This window comes from Akebia trifoliata, chromosome 14 (genome assembly GCF_017979445.1).
Source record: "Akebia trifoliata isolate Shusen 1 chromosome 14, ASM1797944v1, whole genome shotgun sequence".
Classification (NCBI taxonomy): domain Eukaryota; kingdom Viridiplantae; phylum Streptophyta; class Magnoliopsida; order Ranunculales; family Lardizabalaceae; genus Akebia; species Akebia trifoliata.
In genome coordinates, this window is record NC_141388.1 from 2,525,498 (window position 1) to 2,537,679 (window position 12,182).

A 12,182-nucleotide genomic window follows, 5' to 3' on the forward strand; every position below is an offset into this window, starting at 1 on the left:
GGAAGCTCGATCCTACTCTAGCATACGTGGCCGTTTCCCTTCCATCAACTCCTCTAGATATTTTTCTACTCTTAGGCGTATCTGGTCCATTCGGTTGGTAGTTTTTAAATTTAGTTGATTTACACGTTTCTTAAATCTATTGGGTTATTTATTAATAATTTATCTAAATACTGCAACGTCGTACTTTTTTTTTGGCCCACTCATTTATGGACCAACTCACTAAAACTCGGTGAATTGTTCAAATCTTTTACATTATTTTCAGAAAATTTAATTCATTCTACTATTTAAGGGCCATAAGTATAAAAAAACAAACATTTTTTTACATATGGGTTAGAAGCTTCGGATTGAAGTGATTTTTTGTGAGTTATCATCCTCTCAAAAGTGATCTAAAATGTGGACAGTCAAATTTTTTATCAATAATTTGTAAATCATTTTTGATAATTTAAAAATTATAAATTAGATTGATTTTTTGTGAGGATGATCTTCTAATTATAGAGATGATCTTTACAAAAAATTATCTCAATCTGAAACTTCAACCCATTTTTTGAAAATATTTATTTTTACTTATATCCTTTGAACGTCCCTTCCTAAATTATATTATATATTTATTGAGATATATAAAATTTACTTAAATTTATATAAAAAATCTAATTTGGCCTGATCTAATTATTAATGAATCGGATTTGTATCTTAATATTGAGATCCGATAAAAATAAAAAAATAAAAATCATATATGACAAGACTCTAATACGATACTTATCGAATCAGTCCCCGATCCGATTCTTATTGGACAAGTACCAAATTGACCTTGATTCGATCTGGACCCAATCCATTAACAGCCTTACCCCTTATATAAAAATATAAAAAGACATGGTCCAAAAAACCATAAACTATTGCATGGTAGATCGATTGAACTTAGACCCATCCTTCAATTGATTTGACGCATTGCAAATCAATTTTGAGGTCATGGGTTAAGTCGTGTTTAATCATAAAAATAAATAGGGTAATCATTTCAAATTTCAATCTTCTTAATTGTCTTCACTTCTTTGGTGGTATACCTCCTATTCATCATCAGCATTGACATCCTGGTATTGCTCGTACCAAGTCGTTCATGTTGCCATGTACCTCTGTGAACTCCATCTCATCCATTCCTTCTCCTATGTACCACCCATGCAAAAAAGCTTTGCGCCTGGACATGGCAGTGAAACTACCCTAAACTCTTTTCATTATTTTCTCAACCCTTAAGCGTTGGTTGGGGGATAAGGAAACAACTATTTGTTACAATAGTTTTTTTTACGATATACTGATGATGTTGTCCATCGTACAAAATCTAATGGCACTTGACGGTGTTGAAATTTTTTTTTTTGTAACAAATAGTCCCTAATCCCAATCCATATATTATCAAAGTATCATTATTTTATCCAATAAAATAAAAATAACAATGAATATTAAAATAAAAAAAAACGTGGAGATAATATTACGAGGGTGTTTTTATAGAAATGTCCCTGGTGCCATAGTCATCAACCCCCCCGGTTAACCACTCATAGGGAATTTTCTCATCCTGCCCTAATGGGGTATTGTATGTATTCAGGAGATTTGTACGAAATATGATGCTCTAACAGGCTAGCTGTCTCATCTCTGTTAGTCAGACCTACGAGTTTGAAACCCCTGTCATCAATAATAATAATATTTTTGGAGAAGTAGAATTCTAAGACTAAAAAAGGATTTTCTAAGAAAGAATAAAGTTAATTATTTGAAATAATGGTTCTAAGATAAGGTTAATAAATTACAAGAAATTTAGCCCGAAGTTAAAGAGCTTGAAAATAGTGGATTTTGGCGTTTAGATCATTTAGCATTTATACGTAAAAGAAAATCGACATCAAGGGGGGCATGTTATTAATTTTAACCCAAGAAGCATCTGAAATATTCACCAACAAATAATCAACCCGAAAAAAACTGCATACTGATTTGTATACTGTGGATTATTCTCGAGATCCACAAAAGTAAAGACCATCGAGTAGCCTAAGAAATGATCAGCTCAAATACTTTCTTATCTACTTAAGATTAATGTCCTAGAAGATAAAATTAAGTTAGGATACTCTATACACAAGGAAATGAATTACATTATTTAATTTCATGTAAATTTTTTTTTGGCTATGTGGCACTCTTTCCAAACCTCCGGGGGCATTCTAGCTCCACCAAAATTTAGCCTTGTTAATTGCTAGCCACTGGATTCAAGCATTTTTGTCTAATTTTTTTTAATCTATTTTTGCCATATTGCACAATCTTCCAATCTATTGAATCACATTTGGTGGATCCACACACCAAAATTCAGGCCCACCGATTTCTAACCATTGGATTCAAACATTTACATTTCATATAACCATCCTATTTATAGCAAGAGTCGTGATTTTCTATCTCTATTTTTTTCACTCGATTTCTACTCAACAGATGTGCTAAGAGCACAGAACCATAGATTATTTTCTTCAGGATACACAAGGAAAAAGATCTAAGATTTTATGTCCTTGCCACATCATCCGAGTATAGACTAAATGAAAAAAATTGAGTCAAAAAATCATTAGCCTTATAGTAAATTTTTTTTTTTTTTAAAAAAAGGGGAAAAAATTAAATGACCAGGCCAATTTTCATTGTTTGGATTTGAAACCACCAATGACCTAACCAAAGATCAACGGAAAAAAAAAGGTTGTGCCATGTGGCAAAAAATGAGACATTGAGTTGAGAAACATTTAATCGACTCGTGAAGTAGATAATCCTTCCTCGCATTTACAACAGCTGTGGTGCTTCTATTTCCTCAAGAGCCCAACCCAATCCAGCTGAGACCCTCTCTACTTTCATAAAAACCGTTACAAACAGTTAGAAATTTGTTCTAAATGGCATTTTACATTGCTGTCTCCGCGTTACAATCTTTCACGCCCTTTGTACCTATTTATATGTTTCCATTCTTTCTCCAAACATTCTTCAAATTCTTCCATTAAACCCAAAATGGCTTCAACACAAGATGATCAATCTAAACCTGTAAAGGGGTCAACTCCGTCGCAACCGACCCATCCCCCGTTCCAGCCATCCTACCAGGGCTACCCTATGGTCCCCAATGGTTACAACCAACAGCCCTCCTATTATCACAATGGGACCTACGCTGCATCACTCAACAAATCAAGATCTAATACATGCTGTCGGGGCCTAATCATCCTCACATTCATGATATTTTTCATATTCGCTATCTTTAATTTATTAGTTTGGTTAGTCCTACGGCCTCGTATCCCCGAGTTTCGAGTCGAATCTTTTGTTGTCTCAAATTTCAGCATCTTTAATTCAGCATTGACGGGCAATTGGGACATTGGCCTCGCAACAATTAATCCAAATGAGAAAATAAGCATTTTCTACGAGCATATGGAATTAGGGGTGCTATATGGAGAAAGTTTTCTTTCTATGTCTACTCTTGGGCCTGTTTATATTGGCCCGATGGATGAAAAGTACCTACAAACGAAGTTAACTGAGAATTCAACGCCCTTATACGATGATTTGTCGGCGAGGAACATGGATGTGGATCGAAGAAAAGGAAAGATGAGATTCAATGTGAATATTATTGCGAGGGTCAAGTTTAAGAGCGGTGATTGGGTAACGGGAAGACGATATCTGAGAATTTATTGTGAGAAGTTGGTCGTCAGGTTCTCAAATTCTACAGGGGTTGGATTTCTAAGGCGTGGAGGGGAGGATTGCACAGTACATTATTGAGTACAGAGATTTTTCTTATCTTTTTCTTTCTAATTGGATTTTATACAATTTTCTGTCTTTGATTAGCCATGATTTTAGACAATCAAAATGAACTCATAATGAGAAATGGTTACAATTTACTTCTTTAGCCAATGAATTATGTGGTATATATATAACACATACAGATTTCTATACATAAAAAAAATACTCCCCTTAAAAAGTACACCGAATTTTTTTTAAAACACCTTTTATAATGATTTTCTGAGGCCCCAATGTAAAACCCTAGATCATTTGCCTACGGATTTGCATAACCATACTTATTTTCTTATGTAACCCCAAAGCAAATGATCTATGGCTTTGTGATGGGGGCGTAGGGGGTTGTATGTCACAAGGTGTCTTCAGATTATCACGACTCTATATATAATTCTCCATCTCTAAGCTCATCTTACCATGACTCTTCTAAATTTTTTCGAGATACCTGCTTGGCTGCTTGTGAACAACTAATGACATACCACCCTTGACTTTTGTTTTCTCTAATAGATTAATGGGGGAAAAAAATTATAACTTCATCAATCGTCATGATCTTTGAAAAGAAATTCAAAGATTCTTATGCTATTTTTTATTAATCTATAAGAGAGGACAAAGGTCAGGGGACATGCTACAAATTAGAAAGAATAGAGAGATTTACCGTGGTAGACCTCTGTTGTTGCAATTTTATTACAAAAACTCCCTTACTTTATCAAGTTTATTACTTGAACATACCTTACTTTATGAATCATGCTAGCATGACTAACTTAGTAAGATTCTAAATCTTAATAAGGTTCATTGACTCACATGGATTATCAAATTAGTAATTCAACGACACAACCTTTTAGGTTTCATGGAAAAATTCATATTAAAAAAAAAAATTAAAATTTTAAATAAAAGAGAAAATTATGAAAAAAATTATTTATAAAAAAGAATCTAATTTTGAAAAATTAGAAAAAAGATAAAAATATGATTATTGAAAGAATGGTTTCTTCTCTCTCTTCTCTTTCTCTCTCTTCTACATTTAAAAAAAAATCGAATTTTTTTAAAAATATCGGTCATTGAAAGACCGATTTCTTATCTTTCTTCACTTTTTTTCTCCTTTACATTTAAATAAAAAAAAAATCAAATTTTTTTTTTAAATACCGGTCATTGAAAGACCTGTAAAACCCCGAATTTTCAATTCGTATCTCGAGAAAAAATAAATAGTGGAATTTTAAGAAATCTTGAAAGCGGTACTTAGGGGTAAAACTTTAAGATGTTTCTGATCATTTTTAATTGAATCTGACCTCACCATTGGATTCAAAATGATCAAAAAACATACTTTAACCTGTAACACGCTCAAATGCGAGTTCGAATATAAAAGTTGTAAAATCCTCGATTATCGAGTCGGACCAGGCTAAAATAGTGACTTTTTGCTAGATTAAGAATTATTAAGATTCGATTATACCATTGGATTCGTAACGAAAAATTATTAAATATGGACTATTTATTTGTCATTTTTGGAGATCAAGAAGTCGAATTATCATCAAAAACGAAAATGACATCAAGTTTAGGCGTCACCTAGGCCAAAAATATAAACTTTTGATAAAGACATAATTTGTAGAAATTGACCATACCATTAGATCCGGAACGAAAAATTAGGTAAAATAGAGTATTTTCATTTGTCAGTTTTGGAGTCCGAACGGTTAAATTATCGTCGATCGAAACAATAGACGAAATACCGATTTCGTCCCAAATTTTATATAAATAAATTTTTTTAATTTTTTTTTCTCTCATCTTCCCCAACTCGTCCAAACAGCCGCGACGTATATAAAAGAAAAAAATTCATTTTTTTTCGATCTTCCACCTCAGATCTCTCGCAAATGGTTTGCCCCGTCGACAACCGACACAGAAGGGAGAAACGTTCGCAGCCCCGACATCTACAAAACCCACCCAATCTTTTTTCATTTCACTTTCTATTTCACCCGATATCGTTAAAAATCAGCCGTATTTATATACGAAAATTTCAAAATTTCGACCTCGAATTTCATCGGTTTCAGGGTCAAACCGTTCTCCGCCGTAGAAGGGAGAAAAGACGACCACATCGAGATCTTCGAAACCACCAGGCCAGTTTCGAAAATCAGCCGCTTCGAAATTTGGTCAATCTCGATTTTCGCGTTGATTGCCTTGATTTCCGTGCACGCGCTTCTATCCTTTCGCCTAAAGATTATAAGGAACTTTCAATTTCTATTAGTAATCGTAGATTGTGAAAATTGCATTTAATATCTTATCGAAATTTTTTTGATGTATTTCTAAAATATAGAATTTTTTTGTTATTTAAAAATTTACGCCAGAAATTGCATGTTTGATATGTTTAACTGTATTTTTTAACAAATTATACGTGGGTAGGGTATTTTAACGGGTTATTTCCATCAATTGGGTCTTGTGCACTGCTTGGACCCTGTTTTGATATAAAATTTGTATTATTTTTCAATATTATTGATAAAAATAAATTCTATAGTTGAAAAATGTGATTTAATATTCAATGAACTCATATTGAGTTGATGAATATTAAAAAATGGATATTTTATTGAAGAGATTGAAAATTGTAAAAATCAGAAAAAGGGTATGAAACGGTAAAATGTCAGAATCACACCCGAGGGGTGATGTCTGCATTTTACGTTGTTGTGTTGTGTGTAGGTTGGTGAACAGATATCCAGGGATAATATTGTTAGTTGCATGTTTATTTAAATTTCTGTTAGCGCGAGGCGTTGTTTACATTTCCGTTATGTTATTTATTTTAGGTTAGGTGGCCACACTTGCATGGTAGGAAACTGGATATCCATTCTCAACATTGTATTGTTAATTTCTCTTTTATTTTCAAATGAAAATAATATATATATATATATATATATATATATATATATATATATATATATGTAGCTATTTTGTGAGCTGTTATAGAGTTTGTGAATGCCTGAAGGGATAGTGCGGCATATCATCCGGAGTGGTATACTATCCTGGGATGTACGGTAGGGACCACTAAGCTCATACGTGGTATGAGACGCGTATGAGAGTGGAGTCACAACTGGAATCCAGGTTATTCCTTTCTATCTTTACTAGTAAACTTGTAATGTAAAGGTGATCGTATACGAATGGTTTGTATATTTGGGAATCACATGTACGCCTGATAGGCATAGACGAAGATGATTAGTCAGTGATTACTAACAATCTATAGTAGTCGAACGTTATGACACATCGAAAAGAGACGCATTGCTTACGATCACATCAAACAGCCAGCCTGAGCCGGATAAATGGTCAACCAAACGTGGTAAATGCAATGACCAGCCACAAAATCAAGAACTAAAAGCCAGTAAAGAATTGTAATATCATGTCCCGACTGGGAGCGATTCAGTTGTGAATCCCAACTCTCTAATTCCAATACTCCACCATTGTGTATTATGTATTTATTGCTTATTTTGATATATAAAATGAAATCCATGTTTAATGTTTCCATTTGATCAATTAAATTTGTATAAAAAAGGAATGTTATAATGAGTAATGATGATCGATGTTATGTGAGTTTTAAAATGTTTAGTTGATCATCCCTGGCTATATGTACCAGTTAATTGTAGTTTCTTCTTTAAAACTTTGCATATTTTAAAATGATTCAGTATGTTTATTCGTTCATGTTAGGAGAGGTTATTGGCAGAAATTATTTTCTTCCTTACTGGGTAACCATTGTTACTCACCCTTTCCTTCTCTATTTTTTAGTTTCAGATTCAGAGCTTGGCAAGGCAAGTATAGAGCACGAATGAGGATCATCTGGTTTGTCAGATAGACAACCAGAGTCCGTCACCTGGTAAATACTAGGGCTATACCCCCTAGTGGTGTCAGTTCCCCCAGGTAGTCTTATGGATTCTGTCTTGAGTGTTAAGATTTCTATTAGAGTGAGGAATTTTGTATAATCTTGTATTCTGGTTATTTTTCTGCACTCTGATCTTTCATACGTTATTAGACGTATATAGACTTCCGCTAGTATTATATTTTATATATATATGCAGGATTGTATGTCGTTTATCAGGTGCAGGTTGAACGTCTTGGAATGCTAACATAAACAGATGAGACCATGCTGAAATTTCGATGTACCACCTAGTACCTCGAGTTTTGATATGGGGATTTGTGTTAGCATTTGGCGGGACGCCACAAACCGGTTTTTTTTCTCTCTTCACTTCTCTCTCCTCTACATTAAAAAAAAAATCGAATTTTTTTTAAAAATACCGGTCATTGAAAGACCGGTTTCTTCTCTCTTTACATAGAACACAATGCACCTACCTTATTTCTATTATCCTTATTTATCTCTAGCAACTCGAACGTAGCATACTCGCTAAGACTTTTGTTAAAACTTCTCCTTATTAATCATTAAGATAAATGATTCATATTTGTCGCCACAACAATTTCTTTAACACTTCAATTAATACAATTAGAGAGATTCTATTGTCACGCCAACTTTTGCGAGAGAAGTGAAGAGAGGGAAGAAATCGATCTTTTAATGATCGGTATTTTTAAAAAAAATTTGATTTTTCTTTTTTAAATGTAGAGGAGAGAGTAGTGAAGAGAGAGAAGAAATCGGTCTTTCAATGATCGGTATTTTTAAAAAAAATCAATTTTTTTTGTTTAAATGTAGAGGAGAGAAAAAGAGGAGAGAGAAGAAACCGATCTTTCAATGACGGTATTTTTAAAAAATTCAATTTTTTTTTCAAATGTAAAGGAGAGAGAAGAGAGAAGAAACCGATCTTTCAATGATTGGATTTTTATCTTTTTTCTAATTTTTCAAAAATTAGATTCTTTTTGATAAATAATTTTTTTTATTTTTTTTTCATAATTTTCCCTAAATAAAAAAATCATTTTGAGCTTGATTTGTAGGTATTGAAAATATATGGTACTCAATTCTCAAATTTGAAACTAAAATTCAACGGTAAAAATTAACTTGTTTTTAGATTTTTTTTTATTTATTTAAGTTGTTAGAATTTTATCCTTTATAACCATGTGACATCAAATCATGTTTTTGGATGCCACAAATTGATGCGGTCAGGGATGGAGCTAGGATTTTCTACCAATGGGGGCTAAATGCTAACAATATTTCATCAATAGTCTTGAATTGCTTCTATGTCAATCTTTGACTCGTCGTTGTTTAGTAGCAAAATAATGGATTTTTAATGAGTTAAACTTTAAAATATAAGAAACATTAGTCATTCAAAGACCATTCAATATTGAGGTAGATTGGCTAGAAACATGGATATTTAATTTTAATTGTTATAATATATTTTCTATTTATTTTTTAAAATATTATGTTTATATCTCCTTCTATATAGAACTTATGATTTTTTAAATAGTTAAGATATATAGTCAGGGCAATATCCTCCTCTGTAGTCCTATTTTGATTTTCAAATAAAAAATTAATATCAATAAATCTATGGTGTAGATTTATAAAATGTGGGTCCCACTTCATGTTTTGTTAAGAAAGAAAAATAGTTACCTTACTATTTTCGTAAGGAAAGTTTCCTAACTACATCAAAGAAAATTTCAAATCCTGGAGTTCGATTTCCATCCATTTTTAACCTCATGGGTTGAATCTCAAAAGAGTTTTTTTTTTCTTTGAATATCAGTTTTTCCATGAAATCTAAAAGGTTGTGGTATTGATTTTTTCTTTGAATCTCAGTTTTTCCATGAAATCTTACTAAGCCTGTCAAGCTGATATGGTTCAAGAAGAAAGGTTCATTAAGTAAGAAACTTGAAAAAACAACAAAGTTTTCTTAATAACAATACAATAGGTAGGTCCGTCGGATAAATCTTCCTTTAAAGAAATTAGGGTATTATAATTAATTATATTTTAAAATAATGTGGGATCCATTCCAAGGTTTGTTGGGTGTCAAATTGGATAAATTAAAGGTTCCTTTGGAGTTGTAAGATCTCCAAGAGAGTTGATTTCAATAAAAAGGCAATAATGGACCTATGGATAAAATTCTATTCATTTTTCAAACTTTAGCAAGGGCAGACTAGCTCGGCCCATGGATGTGGTTAGAATCCACTCCAAGGTATTTTCAGTAACAAATTACTTTATAAATTTGAATTTTAAGACATGAATCCCCACTCTAGAATTTGCTTAGTAACAAACTTGATAAATTGAGATTTGGTGGGTAACAAATTTTATAAAATAAGATTTCCTTAGAATTGTTGACAACTCAAATGTAGTTTTTGTAATAAAAACGCAACAATTGGGTCAATCGGGTAAATCACTTATAAAAATATGAGTCGTGTTGGAGCAACTTTGAAATTGACATTGGTGTACACAGAGCATCTCAGTCATATCTTGATGAAAAGCAACTATGATTATGTGGACACATCCATGTCAGTAATGTTTGAACCCGAATAATGATAAATGCATACGGCTAACATGGCAAGAGCACAAAATCGTACAATTTTTTTCTTGTGTATTATGATGAAAAAAGATCTATGATTATGTGCCTTTACCATGTCAATAGTGTACTAATACCTCACACATTCATCACGACTCTTTTCCTAAGAGACTAATGATGAATGCGTACAGTCTTGATATGCAGCCGACATAGCAAGCGCATACAACCGCACATCTTTTTCGTATCTATCCTGATGAAAATGATCTATGATTTTGTGTTCTTGCCACGTGCCACGACCGCGTCAATTCATCTGGACTCTTCCTCAAAATATTTATCATGAGGTTCCACGCGTTACTATAGGGGGAAGGTACCTTAAAAGTTTTTCCGATCAATAGAAGGGTTTTTAATCGCTGATACTGTAATACCGCAGTCTTCTTAAGCTATCGCAGTTCCGCAAATTACACGATCACGAACACTAGTAGATCGAACCATTAAAGTAAGATTCTTATAAATTATATGATGATTGATTAGTTCTTTGATCAATGTTCAGAAATTGTGCCACGTGGAGTCTGTGGGAGTTTCCATGCGTTATAATAATGTGACATGTGGCTACTCCACCGATTCATTACCTCCAGAGTCCAAGATCGGCCGTCCAAAACAATACCACTACTGTACAGTTAGATTACGCGCTTTTTCTTCTCTTAGCTCTTAAAGTTTCTCTCTTTCTTGAACACATACAATCCTATCATTCCTATGTGCTTCAACTTTCCATCTCTCTCCCTTTCAAAATCCAGAATCTAAAATCAAAATCGAAAATCTAAAATCCGAATCAATCCTTGACTTCAACGATGGATGATGATCGTAACAAACCTGTTACAGGCTACCCACCACCACCAGGAGGAGGAGGCTACCCCCCAGCGCAAACTAGCAATACTGGCACCGCCTACCCTTATGTTGCACCGCCCCAACCTTCTTACTACGCCCCAAACCCTTATCCTGCGCAACCCTACGCCCCCCGGCGCACCAACTTCTTCCGCCGTATGTTCTTCGCTGCTATCGTCACTTTCCTTATAATCGGTCTCATCTCACTTATAACCTGGCTCGTTCTCCGCCCTCAGCTTCCCAAGTTCCGAATCGACTCAGGCACTGTGTACCCCTTCAACATCTCCAATTCACAAATTACCGCCAATTGGGATCTGGGATTTACAATTCGAAACCCTAACAAGAAGATGAACATCATCTACGATCGAATAGATGCTTCGGTGTACTTCAGAGATGAGTTTCTTTCTGTTACAGCAATTGCGCCTTTCTATCAAGGAACAAAGACCGAGAAAGCTTTGCGAGTGAGGTTCGCGGCGGTATCGACATATGTGGATGATCGTGCTTTGATGGCCATGGGCAGGGATCAGAGCCGTGGCATGGTGAATTTCAATGTGAGAATTCTGGCTAGGGTTAGGTTTAGGGCTGGAGGATGGCGGATAAGGAGGCGATTGCTGAGGATCTTCTGTGAAGATGTTACGATCGGATTCTCATCGAACAATGGGACAGGAACATTGTTGGGTGGACCGAAATCGTGCAAGGTTTTTATGTGAATGTGAGTAATAAACCAATTACACAGTTTTAATTTTACTTTACTTTCTTCTGTTACTTTGTTAAATTTTGATTTTTTTTTAAAATAATTGATAGGTTTTGTTTAATGGAAATTATGTGGTCTTGAATTAGAGGATTACAGTTGTTGGGAAAATCACCTTTTCTATAAATAAAAAAAAAGTTAAAGGCATGATTTTTAGTGTTATAAATCCAATTATAATGTTAACATTTTCTGAGTTAAATAGAAACAAATTAATATTATAATCCAAATTCAGAAAAAAAAAAAAAAAAAAAATGGACAGCCATCGAAATCCCAAAATTCAAATTCAACGGTGAAAACTAATCTTTTTTTTTTTTTTTTTGAAAATTCCTTAAATGCATTGTAGACCAAATTGAATTCTAATATTGTTGCTTTTCTTTTTATGGGTT

General features: G+C 33.6%; 2 protein-coding genes across 2 annotated transcripts; both read left to right on the forward strand.

Moving 5' to 3' along the window:
* Positions 1-3,003: 3,003 nt before the first annotated feature.
* Positions 3,004-3,756, forward strand: LOC147385463 (NDR1/HIN1-like protein 1). Its single transcript, XM_086423151.1, has one exon. The coding sequence runs from the start codon at positions 3,004-3,006 to the stop codon at positions 3,754-3,756; it is 753 nt and encodes a 250-aa protein (XP_086279277.1).
* Positions 3,757-10,557: 6,801 nt separating this feature from the next.
* Positions 10,558-11,943, forward strand: LOC147385464 (NDR1/HIN1-like protein 10). Its single transcript, XM_086423220.1, has one exon. The coding sequence runs from the start codon at positions 11,012-11,014 to the stop codon at positions 11,753-11,755; it is 744 nt and encodes a 247-aa protein (XP_086279346.1). The 5' UTR covers positions 10,558-11,011; the 3' UTR covers positions 11,756-11,943.
* Positions 11,944-12,182: the final 239 nt, after the last annotated feature.

What these genes read in the sequence shown, in the direction of transcription:
- LOC147385463 (XM_086423151.1), top strand. Translation starts at nt 3,004, where the DNA reads ATGGCTTCAACACAAGATGATCAATCTAAACCTGTAAAGGGGTCAACT.
- LOC147385464 (XM_086423220.1), top strand. Translation starts at nt 11,012, where the DNA reads ATGGATGATGATCGTAACAAACCTGTTACAGGCTACCCACCACCACCA.